Consider the following 16825-nt stretch of genomic DNA (forward strand, 5'->3'; position numbering starts at 1 on the left):
TGATAGTGATCCTCATTATCTGTCCAGTATGTATAGTGATCCTCATTATCTGTCCAGCATGTCATAGTGATCCTATAATTGTCCAGCATGTCATAGTGCAGTGACCTCATGACCAGCATGTATAGCAGGGGTCTCAAACTCGCGGCCCGAGGGCCATTTGCGGCCCTCGATACAATATTTTGTGGCCCTCGCTGGCAAAAGCTTCCTTATAGTTCGCTTCAGTGCTCCCAAGTAATCCGCCGCATCCCCACCGCTAAACGAGGGCTGCAGAGCCCCCAAATCGCCCGGGGGGCAATCCGCCGGCATTTCCTGGAAGGGGCAGAGCTTTCAGCTTCAGCTCTGCCCCTCCTGACGTCAATCGCCGCACGGATCGCCGCCTCTCCCCGCTCCTCTCTGTGAAGGAGGAGTGAGAGGGGCGGGCAGAGGCGGCGATGCGCCGTGATTGTGAAATTCCTTATGCAGCCCAGCCTCATCCTGACTTTGCCTCCTGCAGCCCCCAGGTAAATTGAGTTTGAGACCCCTGATGTATGGGGAGGTCATGTTAAACTGACCCCCATTATCTGCCCAGCATGTATAGTAATGTTATAGTGACCCCATATATAGTGATCCCCATATCTGCCCAGCATGTATAGTAATGTTATAGCGACCCCATATATAGTGATCCCATATCTGCCCAACATGTATAGTAATGTTATAGCGACCCCATATATAGTGATCCCATATCTGCCAGCATGTGTAGTAATGCTATAGTGTCCCCATATATAGGGATCCCATATCTGCCCAGCATGTATAGTAATGTTATAGCGACCCCATATATAGTGACCCCATATCTGCCAGCATGTATAGTAATTATTATTATTATTATTTAGTATTTATATAGCGCCGACATATTACGCAGCGCTGTACAGTATATATATCTTGTCACTGTCCCTCAAAGGAGCTCACAATCTAATCCCTACCATTGCCATATGTCTATATTGTGTAGTGTAAGTACTGTAATCTAGGGCCAATTTTTACGGGGAGCCAATTAACTTATCTGTATGTTTTTGGAATCTGGGAGGAAACCGGAGTGCCCGGAGGAAACCCACGCAGACACGGAGAGAACATACAAACTCTTTGCAGATAGTGCCCTGGCTGGGATTCGAACCAGGGACCCAGCGCTGCAAGGCGAGAGAGCTAACCACTACGCCACCGTGCTGCCCATATAGTGACCCCCATATATAGTGATCCCATATCTGCCCAGCGTGTATAGTAATGTTATAGTGTCCCCATATATAGTGACCCCATATCTGCCAGCATGTATAGTAATGTTATAGTGACCCCCATATATAGTGATCCCATATCTGCCAACATGTATAGTAATGTTATAGTGACCCCCATATCTGCCAGCATGTATAGTAATGTTATAGTGTCCCCATATATAGTGACCCCATATCTGCCAGCATGTATAGTAATGTTATAGCGACCCCATATATAGTGACCCCATATCTGCCAGCATGTATAGTAATGTTATAGCGACCCCATATATAGTGACCCCATATCTGCCAGCATGTATAGTAATGTTATAGCGACCCCATATATAGTGACCCCATATCTGCCCAACATGTATAGTAATGTTATAGCGACCCCATATATAGTGATCCCATATCTGCCAGCATGTGTAGTAATGCTATAGTGTTCCCATATATAGGGATCCCATATCTGCCCAGTATGTATAGTAATGTTATAGCGACCCCATATCTGCCCAGCATGTATAGTAATGTTATAGCGACCCCATATATAGTGACCCCATATCTGCCAGCATGTATAGTAATGTTATACCGACACCATATATAGTAATCCCATATCTGTCCAGCATATCATAGCAGCCCCCACATAAATACAACCTATAAGTCTGGCCTACCTAAATAATCCCCCCAGTATTGTCCCAGCAGTACAAGCCAACCCCCTCCCCCCCCCCCCCCCCGATATGATTCCTGATGCCCCCGCTTCCTGGCAGCCTGGCCTATGATGACGTCACACCCTCAGCCTATGATGTCACCTCTCACACGTCCTCCCCCCCAGCAGCATGCAGAGCAGCCCGCGTTCTCTCACCTCCTCCCGCTGTCGCTGTCACCGTCTCTCCCGTCTGTCACTACAGTCACTGCTGCTGCGGCTTCTATTATTGCTGCCCTGGTGACGTCACCGCCAGCTGAGCAGAAAGGTCCAGAAAATACCAGGCGAGCCTCGGCCCTCCGCAGCCAATCCGCTCTGCATACCAGACGCAGCCCCGCCTACTAAGCGCGCTGATAGGACGGGCCGGGAGATGGGTGGGGACTATAGACAAGGCACACAGTGTGGACGGCTATGCTAATGAACAGGGCGGGGACTGTAGATCTGCACTCTGTGGAGGGCTATGCTAATGAGCAGGGCGGGGACTGTTGATCTGCGCACAGTGGAGGGCTATGCTAATGAGCAGGGCGGGGACTAGATCTGCACACTGTGGAGGGCTATGCTAATGAAGAGGGCGGGGACTGTAGATCTGCACACTGTGGAGGGCTGTGCTGATGGGACTGGGCGGGAGATAGGCGGGACTGGGGCTTTATATCTGGGCACTATATAGTGATGGGAAGTCCGGCTCATTTCAATGATTCGATTCATCCCATTCAATTCATTAAAAAGAACTGGATCATGAACCGAATCATTTGATTCATTTCACTGGGGAGGGTGTGACTAGCAGTAACTGTTGCTAGTCACTCCCCTCCCCTGCTAATTGGCCCAGACATCTATTGTTTCTCCTCCTGGCTCCTTCTCTTTCAGCTGTGTGTGGGCCCTTTTCCACTAGAGATGGGAAGTTCGGATCTTTTCAATGATCCGGATGATTCGAATCGGATCATTGAAAAGATCCGGATCTTTGATCCGAATCTCGGATCATTTTACTACCGAAGCATTCAGGGGGTGAAATGACTAGCAGGACAGAAGAAGGGGAGGGGGGTGGACACACAGAGAAGGGGAGAAGATGGACAGAGGGCATGGAGTGGACAGAGAAGGGAGGAGGGACGAGCAGAGAGCAGAAATGTTTGCTTGCAAACAATACCCACATGCAGCAATCATATGCTTTACATGTATTTCACCTATATGCTCATCTGTGTACTTTCCATGCAAACGTCGCACAGTGATAGAAAGCATTCCCAGAAGATAAGTGCAGCTCTTTAGTGCCGAGTGGAGGAGGATCATTTTGCTCTGCAATCACAGTGCCTGCAAAGTTACTGAGCTGTGCTGAGCCAAAAGTTTCCAATGTGATCACTGGGCACAACTACGGAACAGCCAGCCTGTAATGGGCAGCACATTATAGCCAGTATGTGTGCTCTACACATATCTGGCAGTGGCACGATGTCCCCTCTCTCTCATCTACCTGCTGTCCCTGCAAGGCTGCCTCCCTTCCAACAGAGCGATCCATCTCAGCTCTGCTTCCAGGACCCCGCTGCCCGCTGAGATGGGGCGTGTCGCTTCTGGCCCCGCCCCTTTTGCTATCCGAATCGTTCATTTTGATGATTCGGATGATCGACTCATAAAATAGATTCGGATCAAAGATCCGAATCGTTCATGATCCGGACAACACTATTTTCCACTACAGGTAGCTGTGTTTTTGCCAACAACGCATGCTAAATGCATGTCTGTGCAATTATGATGCGTTTTGCGTTTCATTAGGAACATATGAAAAACGCATAGAAATGCGTTTTCGTTTTGTATTGTATCTATTTTCAAACATCAAGACGACACTTGTCAATCAGAAAAACGCAAACGCAAAAAAAAATGCACATCGAAATTGATTAACAACGCAAACGCTTGTTTGCAACCTTTGCGTTTTGCAGTGGAAAGGGACCCTGTGCAGCTGCAGTTCCTGTCTCATCCACTAAACTGATACGGTTTGTGATGAGTCATGATGAGTCCTGGCGGACTCAAACCGCCAGAGCTGCAGCCACTAGGGCGCGCTCTATAGGCAGTAGTAGTGTTAGGGAAACGTGCCTCAACTCACAGGAAAGAACCAGCTCAAATGAACCAATTACTCATGAACCAGACATTGCAGTTCTCATGGGCACTTGGGCAGGTTGGGGACCTTATATCTGCATGCTGTGGAGGGCTGTGCTGATGGCAGGTCCCTGACATGCTTAGGGAGCTTCCTTACTGCATTGATATTTTGGATGATGATGGTCAGCTGCTTTACAGAAGTAGCAGTAGAGTATTGCACAGATTGCACAGTGTTACCCATCAGTAAAAGCAAGAAGCTTTGAGTCAGGATGATACAATTTATTGTCAGTGGCGTAGCTAATGAGCTGTGGGCACCAATGCAAGTTTTACAATGGGGCCCCCCAAGCACTCTATACATAACAATTGATATGGTGCACCAAAACCTGCCAACGGCAACTACAGTGTCAGAGGTGCAAGAAGGGGATGGCGAGCAGTTTGTTAAGGATTACTACTATTCAAAGTATCTATAGAAATGATTATTATGAGCACAGGACCAATAGAGAGCTAATACTGCAGTTGAGGGAGGGCCCTTCGGGGCCCCGATCCAATCACAACCTCTGCAACCCCTATTTCTACACCCCTGTTTATTGTCTAACTTAAAGTGTACCAGAGACATCGCTATCTACAGATCTGATACTTACCTGGGGCTTCCTCCCACCCTATAAGCGCATCTGAGTCCAACACCATCCTCACGCGGTCTGCCAATCAGCCGCAATCAACCCCGGTAACTGGCTCAGTCGGGTCCAGTCTGGGTCTTGTGCGCGTGTGCGTGTGGGAGGACAGCGAGGGACTCAGATGTGCTTATGGGGCAGCAGGAATCCGTCCCTGGTTTATTTTCACAATATAAGAGTAAGCTTTGGGCTATTGTGCCTTCATCAGACTTATATCATGCGTATAGGATTCAAGTCTGATGAAGGCACAATAGCCCAAAGCTTACTCTTATATTTTTAAATCAGCCAATAAATGGCATCCTGATCCAAAACTTCACTTTTTTTCCACTTTAATACAAAAATGGCTGCATATATATATATATATATATATATATATATATATATATATATATATATATATATACACAGTATACAGTCCTGCCCATAATTATTTATACCCCTGGCAAAGTTTGACTTTAAGTTACTTTTATTCAACCAGCAAGTAATTTTTTGTCAGGAAATGACATTGGTGTTGCCCAAAAGATATGATGTACAAGAGGCATTATTGTGTAAAAAAAAAAACAAAAAAAACATTTCTCAGCTTCTATTTACATTTGAGCAAAAAGTGTCCAGTCCAGTATGTTCACATGTGAATAAAAAGCACGCAGAAGTTACAAGTGGAGAAATGTACCTGCTGCCAACAGTCTCAGAACTGCATGTGGGGAGGGGCGGAGACTGAAGTGAATAATGATGAGAAGTTGCACTCAGTGGGGGACAGGAGGTCTGTGTGAGAGACAGTTAGCCAGTGGGGTCGCTAGCATCATATATTCGGGGCCCGTGCCCCGTATATATGGCTTTGGGGTGCCCCTAATTTCAGTTCTGGGGTGCCCCAACGGGGGTGCCCTAAATACATTGCCTGCTCAGCTCGTCCGAGACTGCAAGACGGCGGCCACCGTGTTGTGGGTGGTGCTTGCCACTCGTAATCATCAGTGGCCAGCCTGCAGTTAGAGAGTTCATCCATCTGCCTTCTACCCATGGTTTTGAATTAAAAAGGCAGGGTGCTAGAGAGAGCATCAGTAGCTCCGCCCACCCTGCACTTGGAGGAGATGCCGAGAGATGTGATTTTCGCAGATCCCCGCACTTCCTCGCTCTCACCTCAGGACCAGGTGCCAGGCAGTGCCAACTCCTCAACCTGGTGTCCTCCTCAGTCTGACTCCCTGACGCCCACCAAATTGGTCCCCCAGGACCCACACACAGCCAGACAGATGCAGCCAGACCACCACACCGCAGGTGCCAACCCGGCTAGTGCCTCTTCCCCTCCAGAAGCAAGCACATGCCGGCAGCCAGCAAGTAAGCAACTGCGAGGGGTGGGGAGTTAGTGGGAGAGAGACAGTGACAGAAAAGTAGTGGAGCAGCAGGCCAGGGAGATGAGTGCAGCCAGCCACAGCCAGCCTTACCTATACTGATAGTAAACTAACTGCAGCATGTACTGATCACTGCAGCCTCCAGTATGTACAGTATAAGCTGTTACTCTGTGCCTATACTGATAGTAAACTAGCTGCAGTGTGTGCTGATCTTCCCCCTCCCGTATGTACAGTATAAGATGTTACTCTGTACCTATACTGATAATAAACCAGCTGCAGTGTGTGCTGTTCTCTGCTACCCCAGTACATTCAGTATAAGCTGTCACTCTGTGCCTGTATTGATAGTAAGCTAGCTACAGTGTGTGCTGATCTCTGGTACCCTTGGTATGTATAGTATAAACTGTTGCTCTGCACCTGTACTGATAGTAAGCTAGCTGCAACTTGTACTGATCACTGCTGTTTCCAGTATGTACATTATAAGCTGTTACTCTATGCCTGTACTGATAGTAAGCTAGTTGCAGTGTGTGCTGATCTCTGCTACCCCCACTATGTACAGTATAAGCTATTATTCTATGCATGTACTGATAGTAAACTAGCTGCAGTGTTTGCTGATCTCTGATACCTCCAGTGTGTACAGTATAAGGTGTTACTCTGTGCCTTTACTGATTGTAAACCAGCTGTATTGTGTGCTGATCCCTGCTACTTTCAGTATGTACAGTATTAGCTGTAAAGCCTGGTACACACATACAATTTTGATTAGCCAATTTTACTACTTCTAAGCTTAGCTCTGTTCATAGTATTCAAAGTCTATTAGCCCTCAAACTACATGGGGGTGGTAAAATTGGTTAGTGATTGACCAATCAAAATCAAATGTGTGTATGTATCTTTACTCTATGCCTTTACTCTATGCCTATACTGATTGTAAACCATCTAATTAACTTGTTAACGACCGCCCCATGCCAATGGGCGTGGTTGCAGCGGCAGCCCCAGGACCAACTAACGCCAATTGGCGTCAAGTCCTGGGGCTCTAATTTGCATGAGATCGCGCGCACGCTGCACGTGCATCTCATGCTCGGGGGGCGGAGTCCCGCCCCCTCTTCAGTCTGTTAGACGGCATGATCGCCGTCTATTTACTTGTACAGCGCTGCGATCGGCAGCAGCGCTGTACTGGGGACAGCCGTGTGACACGGCTGTCCCCTCCATAGGCTGGTGAGTGATCGGCTGTAGCCTATGACAGCTGATCACACTGATTAGAGAGGAAGGGAGGGAAAAGGGGGAAAAAAAACAACAACACGTTTTTATTAATAAAATAAAACAATAAATATTTATTAAAAAATAAATAAACACAGGGGGGGCAATCAAACCCCACCAACAGAGAGCTCTGTTGGTGAGGGGAAAAGGGGGGGGCGGGGAATCACTTGTGTGCTGTGTTGTGTGACCCTGCAGCTATGCCTTAAAGCTGCACTGGTCAATTAGGTAAAATGTCCTGGTCTTTAGGGGGATTTAACACTGCAGTCCTCAAGTGGTTAAAGGACGGGGGCTCCATCCAACATTTTGATGGGCAGGCCCATTATCTTTACCTTACATCGCTGCTAAATTCATGTACATTTGGCCACACCCACTCCCTGCATTGCCACGCCCATTTTTGTGGCAGCGGGCTATGCCGCTGCAGGTAGCAGCCACTTCCTGGTGCCCATAGGTGCCCTCTGATCTCCTAGGATCCTAGCAACGCCCCTGCAGCCAGCTGATGCTACTATTGATTGACACTCAGAATCTATATATTATACCAGCAAACACCCCCCACAGAACTTGCAGCTCTGATCAAGTGTCTGATAAGTGCCTTCATGTGCTTCATGGTAGGACCCCCCTGGCTGGACCCCAGAATCCCTTGGGCCCCATACACTTCTCTGCCCTGTTATGCTTCATAGGCGGCCCTGCATATCAGCCTTCATAGAAACCCATACTTGTTCAGAGGCAATGCATCATGGGAAGCGAAATTATATAAACTATATGTAAGCTGTCATTTTTTGGGAGGGGGAAATTGCATAAAATAATAAGTTGACATACTGAAATAAATATCGCACAATATTTTATTCAGAAAAATAGACTTTATTTCAGAGGTTTTGTTCAATAGTTTAATATTCCTCACCCTCCTCTCCTTCACCCTCTCCTTCCACGCTATCAGTGCCAACCTCTTCATAATCCTTCTCCAGGGCAGCCATGTCCTCACGGGCCTCAGAGAACTCGCCCTCCTCCATACCCTCACCCACATACCAGTGCACAAAGGCACGCTTGGCATACATCAGATCAAACTTGTGGTCCAGACGGGCCCAGGCCTCGGCAATGGCGGTGGTGTTGCTCAACATGCACACAGCACGCTGTACCTTGGCCAGGTCACCACCAGGAACCACTGTTGGTGGTTGGTAGTTGATACCAACCTTGAACCCTGTGGGGCACCAGTCCACAAACTGGATGGTGCGCTTGGTCTTGATGGTGGCAATAGCAGCATTGACATCCTTGGGCACCACATCACCACGGTACAGCAGGCAGCAAGCCATGTATTTACCGTGTCTGGGGTCACATTTCACCATCTGGTTGGCTGGCTCAAAGCAAGCATTGGTGATCTCAGACACAGAGAGCTGCTCATGGTAGGCTTTCTCTGCAGAGATCACAGGGGCGTAGGTGGCCAGAGGGAAGTGGATACGGGGGTAGGGCACCAAGTTGGTTTGGAACTCTGTTAAGTCCACATTCAGAGCTCCATCAAACCTGAGGGACGCTGTGATGGAGGACACAATCTGGCCAATCAACCTGTTCAGGTTAGTGTAGGTCGGGCGCTCAATGTCCAGGTTCCTGCGGCAGATGTCATAAATAGCCTCATTGTCCACCATGAAGGCACAGTCTGAGTGCTCCAGGGTGGTGTGGGTGGTGAGGATGGAGTTGTAGGGCTCCACCACAGCTGTGGAGATCTGAGGAGCTGGGTAGATGGAGAATTCCAACTTGGACTTCTTGCCATAGTCAACAGACAGACGTTCCATCAGGAGAGAGGTGAAACCAGAGCCAGTGCCACCACCAAAGCTGTGGAAGATGAGGAAGCCCTGGAGACCTGTGCATTGGTCAGCCTGAGGGAGAAGAAGCACAATGAAGTCAGTTAAATATTGATACTCATCTATAATTTGAAGGCAATTAATATCTCTCAAGGCCTCCAGAGGCAAGATTTCCTGAGCAGGGTACCCTGCCTCTCTGCTGACACCATTCTGAAGCTAAATTAGGATATACTGACTTCTCATTATATACATTATACTGTGTTTCCCAGAAATATGTATTCATTTTTGTTACAAAAGATGTGTTAGGGCTTACTTTCAAGGGACGTCTTATTCTCTAACAAACGAAAAACATCCAGGAACAAACCCTGAATTCCATCATAAATTTCTTGTGACTCCATCAGAGGCATAAATACAAATCATGCTCTCCCCCCTCCGCCACAAAACTTTGATGGGGCCTTTTAACATTTACACCCTTTCCCTACCCTTCCCCTGGTGACTCTCACAGCCTTGAGGCCCAAGGTTGCAACAGTCATAAAACGAGTGTGGACATCATAATATTCACACCCATAACAAGTGCAGCCACAAAAACACCTGATCTGAAGGATGGACCCCTTTATCGGAGAGAGTGAAGTAGTAGTTGGGGCCCCTCACAGGTCTGGGCCCCCGTGCGGTTGCAGGGGCTACTCCCCTGTAGTTACGCCCCTGGACTCCATTTACTTTTTCCATGTCCAACTATCTACACTTACCAAGAGTCTGGCACTTTCTATCCCTTATTGTTATTGGATTTATTTGTCCTGCTGCATTCTACTGCCAATTGAATTTACTTTTTACATGTATACCGTAGCTGCCTGGACTCTATTTACTTGTTATGAATTGTAACCAGGGCTTATTTTTGGAGTAGGGTGTTTATTTTGAGCACCCTCACAAATCATGTTAGTGGTTATTTTCGAGGTAGGTCTTATTTTAGGGTAAACGGTATATATTAATAACAAGAGAATCTGCCTTAAGCTCAGCACACATCATACAATCTTAGTTGTACAGATTTACCAAATCGATGTAGTATAAATCCCAATCTACACGATACGATTCTTTGTGCGTTTCGATTACGATTCTATTTACGATCCGATTAAATCCGACATGTCCAATTGGGATTCGATTCGATTCAATCCGATTTGCCATTGCGAAACAATGGCAAATCGAATTGAATCGAATCCCGATCGGACATGTCGGATTTAATCGGATCGTAAATAGAATTGTAATCGAATCGCACAAAGAATCGTATCGTGTAGATTGGGCTTAAGGGCCTACAGATTGAAAATACCTCGAATGATTGATTGGAGAAGCTCTTATACTACATGAAAGTGGTAAGATTGAACAACCAAGATTGTATGGTGTGTGTTGAGCCTTAGAGAGTGTAAAACTGGCCTATCCCCCAAGACTATGTTGTAGTGGCCACACACGAGGAATACAGCGCAGGAGATTTGGGCGCAGCTGACGCCACCGTATACCGTAATAGGAATTACATCTATAGCGGCGCACAGTGAGTAACTTCGGCGCCGTCAGAAGATGGAGCTCAAGTTACTTTTAAAACGCAATAATTACTTCATTCCCCACCATCCACGTCGACCTGGAGGGGGAATAGTAATTAACACCGCCGGGTATGTGACCAGCTTAAAGAGACTCTGAAGCGAGAATAAATCTCGCTTCAGAGCTCATAGTTAGCAGGGGCATGTGTGCCCCTGCTAAACCGCCGCTATCCCGCGGCTTAACGGGGTCCCTGATCCCCCAAAGCGACCACTGCAACACTTGGTCGCAGATTTGGTCGTGATTTATGGCTTTCTGGAGGCAGGGCTAACGGCTGCCGCCCTGCCTCCAGTCGCGTCTGTCAGCGGCGCATCGCCGCCTCTCCCCCGCCCCTCTCAGTGAAGGAAGACTGAGAGGGGCGGGGGAGAGGCGGAGATACGCGCTGACAGACGTGCATGGGGCAGGGCTGCGGCAGTTAGCCCTGCCCCAACCAGGAAGCGCTCCCCCGCTGTACGGAGCGGATTTGGGGGGTCAGGGACCCCCGTTAAGCCGCGGGATAGCGGCGGTTTAGCAGGGGCACACGTGCCCCTGCTATCTATGAGGTCTGAAGTGAGATTTATTCTCGCTTCAGACTCTCTTTAACCACTTGAGGACCCACCCTTTACCCCCCCTTAAGGACCAGCGCTGTTGTAGCTGATCTGTGCTGGGTGGGCTCTGCAGCCCCCAGCACAGATCAGCGTGCAGGCAGAGCGACCAGATCGCCCCCCTTTTTTCCCCACTAGGGGGATGATGTGCTGGGGGGGTCTGATCGCTCCAGCCTGCCGGGTGTTGCGGGGGGGGGCACCTCAAAGCCCCCCTCCGCGGCGAAATCCTCCCCCTCCCTCTCCTACCTGGCCCCCCCTGGAGATCCGGGCTGCACAGGACGCTATCCGTCCTGTGCAGCCAGTGACGGGACGTCCCCTGTCACATGGCGGCGATCCCCGGCCGCTGATTGGCCGGGGATCGCCGATCTGCCTTACGGCGCGTACAAATGTAAACAAAGCGGATTATTTCCGCTTGTGTTTACATTTAGCCTGCGAGCCGCCATCGGCGGCCCGCAGGCTATTCACGGAGCCCCCCGCCGTGATTTGACAGGAAGCAGCCGCTCGCACGAGCGGCTGCTTCCTGATTAATCAGCCTGCAGCTGGCGACGCAATACTGCGTCGCTGGTCCTGCAGCTGCCACTTTGCCGACGCGCGTTATGAGTGCGCGGTCGGCAAGTGGTTAAAGTGGACCGGAACTCTTGCACAGGACAGAAGGAAAACATAAGAAATCCAGCCTGTCTTATATCTCATCTGTGACTAATCACAAGTTGTAATTTGATCTCTCAGCTGTGTCAGCTCAGGAATCTTGGCAGAGCAGGTATTTTGTAAACACCGGATGTTAACCCCATGTGCTTCCATGAAAGCAGGAAGTAGACGCATTGCAGATTTATTGCAGGATTTCTATCAGCTGTAACAAAGAAATGTTCTTTAAAGGCCTACTATGCTGCTGCTTATCTTTTAGAGCAGAGAGGAAGTTCAGGTCAGCTTTAACAATGGCTTGCAATGGGGAGAGAGGCGCCAAAATGGGAATAAAATATTCAAAAATCTATAAAACCTGAAAATGGGAGTTGGCTGAAAAACTTAAATACATTTAAAGGGAACCAGAGAGGAAGCACCCTTCTGTATTTTACCATATATATCAGTAAGAACATTAGAGAAAACACTTACCATGCTCTCTGTTTCATCCTCACTGCAAAAAGTGTCTGTTATCAGCTGTGATAAGAATCCCGGACTGAGCATTCAGTCTGGCTTTGCCGGGAATAATTATAGCTGAGTCATTATAGCAGAGTCACAAGGGGGCAGGCTTGGGCTTGAAAAGACACCAGAGAAGACAGACTCAGCTATAATCTTTCCGTAGCAAAGCTAGACTGAGTGCTCAGTCGGGGATTCTTGTCAGAGGTGATAACAGTCAGATTAAACAGAGAACAATGAAACAAAGAGCAGATTAGGTGTTTACTGTCATGTTCCCACTGATTTATAAGGTAAAATACAAGAGGGTGCTTCATCTCTGGTTCTCTTTAAGGCTGGGAATGTATTTCGTAAGCCTGAAATCTTACTTACTGGCCAGAAACAATGTCTGTTTTAGCCAAGTTTTGAGCGCCTTAACAATGGCTCCAGCAATCATAGGGCAGAAGTGGGGGATAATGAATGGTAGGGCAGTCCTTTCTGCAAAGTCCCAAAGGACTTTACGGAATTCGCAAGCCTTCTAGTATCTAGACCAATTCGAAAAATGTATAATGGAGAAGGACTTGCAGGACAATCATTCAGCTAACTCACCAGCTTGCGGATCCTGTCCAGCACCAGGTCGATGATCTCCTTGCCGATGGTGTAGTGGCCGCGGGCATAGTTGTTGGCGGCATCCTCCTTACCGGTGATGAGTTGTTCAGGGTGGAAGAGTTGCCTGTAAGTTCCGGTCCTCACCTCATCTGTGGAGATACAATAATAACGGTTAATATCTGAATGGCTACATTCTTAGGTACACCTCCAAGTTTTCATGATCTCTTCATAGACTATGATAGCCGGTCTACTCACCAATCACAGTGGGCTCCAGGTCCACAAACACAGCTCGGGGAACATGCTTGCCAGCCCCGGTCTCGCTGAAGAAGGTGTTGAAGGAATCATCTCCACCACCGATGGTCTTGTCACTGGGCATCTGTCCGTCTGGCTGGATGCCATGTTCCAGACAGTACAGCTCCCAGCATGCATTGCCAATCTGCACTCCGGCTTGGCCAACGTGGACTGAGATGCACTCCCTCTGTATGGAGTAAATGGTAGATACCGTTAGGGTCAGGATAGGCAGTGTGCTGTGTCAGTTATACTGAATAGGCAAAACAGCTGCCTGCTAATGACAACATTGCCCTCACACAAAACACATTGATATTGGTATTTGTATGTGGGTTTGTAGTGGTATGTTATGCAGGGCCCTGGGGCAAACTTCAGTGTTGGGCCCCCGCACGCACCCACCCCTCCTCCCGTCAGAGCCCCCTTCCGATCTAAAACAGCATCGTTTCTTGCGTACATGTGTTATGGTTGCCTGTGTTTGACGGGGAGGCAAAGGCAGGCATGGCGGTGCAGCTCAGGGGCATGCATAGTGCCCATAATGCTGTGGCACCTATGGCACAAACCATGCCTGCACCCCTCTAGATACGCCTCTGATAATTGTAGTATAGATAGGGACATTGCAGTCACACATAGGATATGCATAGATAATAATATACATTTCAGTATGAACAGAGGTATATAATATTAATATAGATGGTACTATAAATGGGGACAGTACAGTCACAAATAGAATATACATACTATACATATATCATATGGACAGAGGGATATAATAGTAGTATAGATAGAAATAATAATATAGATGTAGGGACGGTGCAGTCACACATAGAATATACATAGGTAATACTATACAGATATTATATGTGCAGAGGTATATAATATTAGTATATAGATATAGGTACAGTGCAGTCACACATTGACTATGCATAGATAGCACTATACAGATATTATATGGACAGAGGTGTGTACAGTATACAGAATTAGTATAGTCATATAGATATAGGTAAGGACGGTGCAGTCACACATACAATATACTGTACATAGATAATACTATACGGATGTTATATGGACAGAGGAGTATATACATTAGTACTATAGTGGTCATATATAGATATCGGTAGGGGCGGTGCAGTCAGCCATAGACTATGCATAGGTAATAGTATACATATATTATATATGGACAGAGGTGTATATACAGCAGTAGTATAGTCATATAGATATAGGGACGGTGCAGTCACACATAGACTATGCATAGGTAATGCTTTACACATATTGGAGTTGATTTACTAAACTGTGCTAACTCATAGCACTAGCGTTTTGCACTCCTTATAACGCGTGTACCGATTTTTGCGAACAAACACAATTTTTTGCATGCAAAAACGTTATGTGCGTTATAACGCGCGCAAAGCGCTAGCGTGGCCGCGCTATGAATTAGCACAGTTTAGTGAATCAACTCCAATATAAGGACAGAGGTGTAATAATATTAGTATATAGATATAGTGACAGTGCAGTCACACATAGACTATGCATAGGTAATACTATACAGATATTATAAGGACAGAGGTGTGTAATATTACTATATAGATATAGGTAGGGAAGGTGCAGTCACACATAGACTATGCATAGGTAATACTATACAGATATTATAAGGACAGTGGTGTATAATAGTAGTATATAGATATAGGTAGGGAAGGTGCAGTCACACATAGACTATGCATAGGTAATACTATACAGATATTATAAGGACAGAGGTGTAAAATAGTATATAGATATAGGGACAGTGCAGTCACACATAGACTATACATAGGTAATACTATACAGATATTATATGGACAGAGGTGTATAGTATTAGCATATACAGTAGATATAGGGACGGTGCAGTCATACATAGACTATGCATAGGTAACAATATACAGATATATGGACAGAGGTGTATAATATTAGTATATAGGTTTAGAGACGGTGCAGCCGCACACAGAACATGCATAGATAATACCATACAGATACTATATGGACAGAGGTATACAGTAGTAGCATAGATAGTAATATAGATATATGTATGGACAGTGCAGTCACACAAAGACTATGCATAGGTAATACTATACTATGCAGATATTATACAGACAGAGGTGTATATACAGTAGTAGTATAGTCATATAGATATAGCATATAGGGTCAGGCTCTCACCATGTTGCTGGGTGTAGAAGATCTCCGGCTTCCGATGAGTTAGGTGGTCGGACTTGGAGCAGTGATATTCTCTCCTCTCCTCTCCCTTCCTATATATATAGGAGTTGGTGACAGCAGCGTCCTTAGTAACAGGAGGGAGGAGCCCTGGTGACAGCACATTCCTCCACCTGCATTGTGTGCTGCCTGGGAGGGGCTGCATGCAGTTACCAGCCAGGTGTAATTATCACTGGACAAACACTGCAGGACCCCCCCCCCCCTCCCCCGGGGCGGCACAAAGCCAGGGGGCGCTGCAGACATGGAGGGAGATGGGGAGGGAAAAGTGAGGAGGGAAACTGGCTGAAAGGGAGGGAAACTCAGAGAGACATAAACCTGCTGATAAATGAGTTACTTCCAAAATGATGGGAAGGCTTAGCTGAATATTACTTATAAATGTATATACTGCAATGACTTCTGCAGCACATTACAGAGTACATAGTCATGTCATTGACTGTCCTCAGAGGAGCTCACAATCTAATCCTACCATAATCATAGTCTAATGTCTTACCATATTATTATTATGTATTTATATAGCACTGACATCTTCTGCAGCACGTTACAGAGTACATAGTCATGTCACTGACTGTCCTCAGAGGACCTCACAATCTAATCCTACCATAGTCATAGTCTAATGTCCTACCATATTATTATTATGTAATTATATAGCACTGACATCTTCTGCAGCACTTTACAGAATACATAGTCATGTCACTGACTGTCCTCAGAGGACTTTACAATCTAATCCTACCATAGTCATAGTCTAATGTCCTACCTGATTATCATTATGTAATTATATAGCACTGACATCTTCTGCAGCACATTACAGAGTACATAGTCATGTCACTGACTGTCCTCAGAGGAGCTCACAATCTAATCCTACCATAGTCATAGTGTAATGTCCTACCATATTATTATGTAATTATATAGCACTGACATCTTCTGCAGCACATTACAGAGTACATAGTCATGTCACTGACTGTCCTCAGAGGAGCTCACAGCCTAGTCCTACCATAGTCATAGTGTAATGTCCTACCATATTATTATTATGTATTTATATAGCACTGACCTCTCCTGCAGCACTTTATAGAGTACATAGTCATGTCACTGTCTTCAGAGGAGCTCACAATCTAATCCTAGTCATAGTCTAATGCTGGGTGCACACGTTACGTTTTTCCACTCAATTCTCCGACCCGATCGTTTTGTTTCTGCACGATTCTGCACTGGATTCTCTTATCTTCGCTTGTTTTTCTTATCTATTTCCATTCACTTCTATGAGAAATCGAGTGCAGAATCAATCGGAAGGAATATCGGACATGCCGCATATTATCTATCGGATCCATCTATGGAGCGGAACAACGTATCGT

The 16825-nt window shown here is 46.7% G+C and overlaps 2 protein-coding genes across 2 annotated transcripts in view; both read right to left on the reverse strand.

The window, feature by feature from the left end:
* DNAJB2 (DnaJ heat shock protein family (Hsp40) member B2) overlaps positions 1-2207 on the reverse strand; it is a 55691-nt gene extending 53484 nt beyond the window's left edge. The window contains exon 1 of the mRNA XM_068246036.1: positions 2095-2207. The gene's annotated coding sequence lies outside the window, so the exon portion shown is untranslated. The remainder of the gene's footprint in view (positions 1-2094) is intronic.
* A 5906-nt stretch (positions 2208-8113) lies between these two features.
* On the reverse strand, positions 8114-15548 carry LOC137525162 (tubulin alpha-1A chain-like). The gene is made up of 4 exons (XM_068246037.1): positions 15426-15548; positions 13209-13431; positions 12954-13102; positions 8114-9144 (listed from the first exon to the last, which is right to left on the reverse strand). The coding sequence occupies exons 1-4, from the start codon at positions 15426-15428 to the stop codon at positions 8161-8163; spliced, it is 1359 nt and encodes a 452-aa protein (XP_068102138.1). The 5' UTR covers positions 15429-15548; the 3' UTR covers positions 8114-8160.
* Positions 15549-16825: the final 1277 nt, after the last annotated feature.

Source organism: Hyperolius riggenbachi, chromosome 7 (genome assembly GCF_040937935.1).
Source record: "Hyperolius riggenbachi isolate aHypRig1 chromosome 7, aHypRig1.pri, whole genome shotgun sequence".
In the NCBI taxonomy this organism is placed as follows: Eukaryota; Metazoa; Chordata; class Amphibia; order Anura; family Hyperoliidae; genus Hyperolius; species Hyperolius riggenbachi.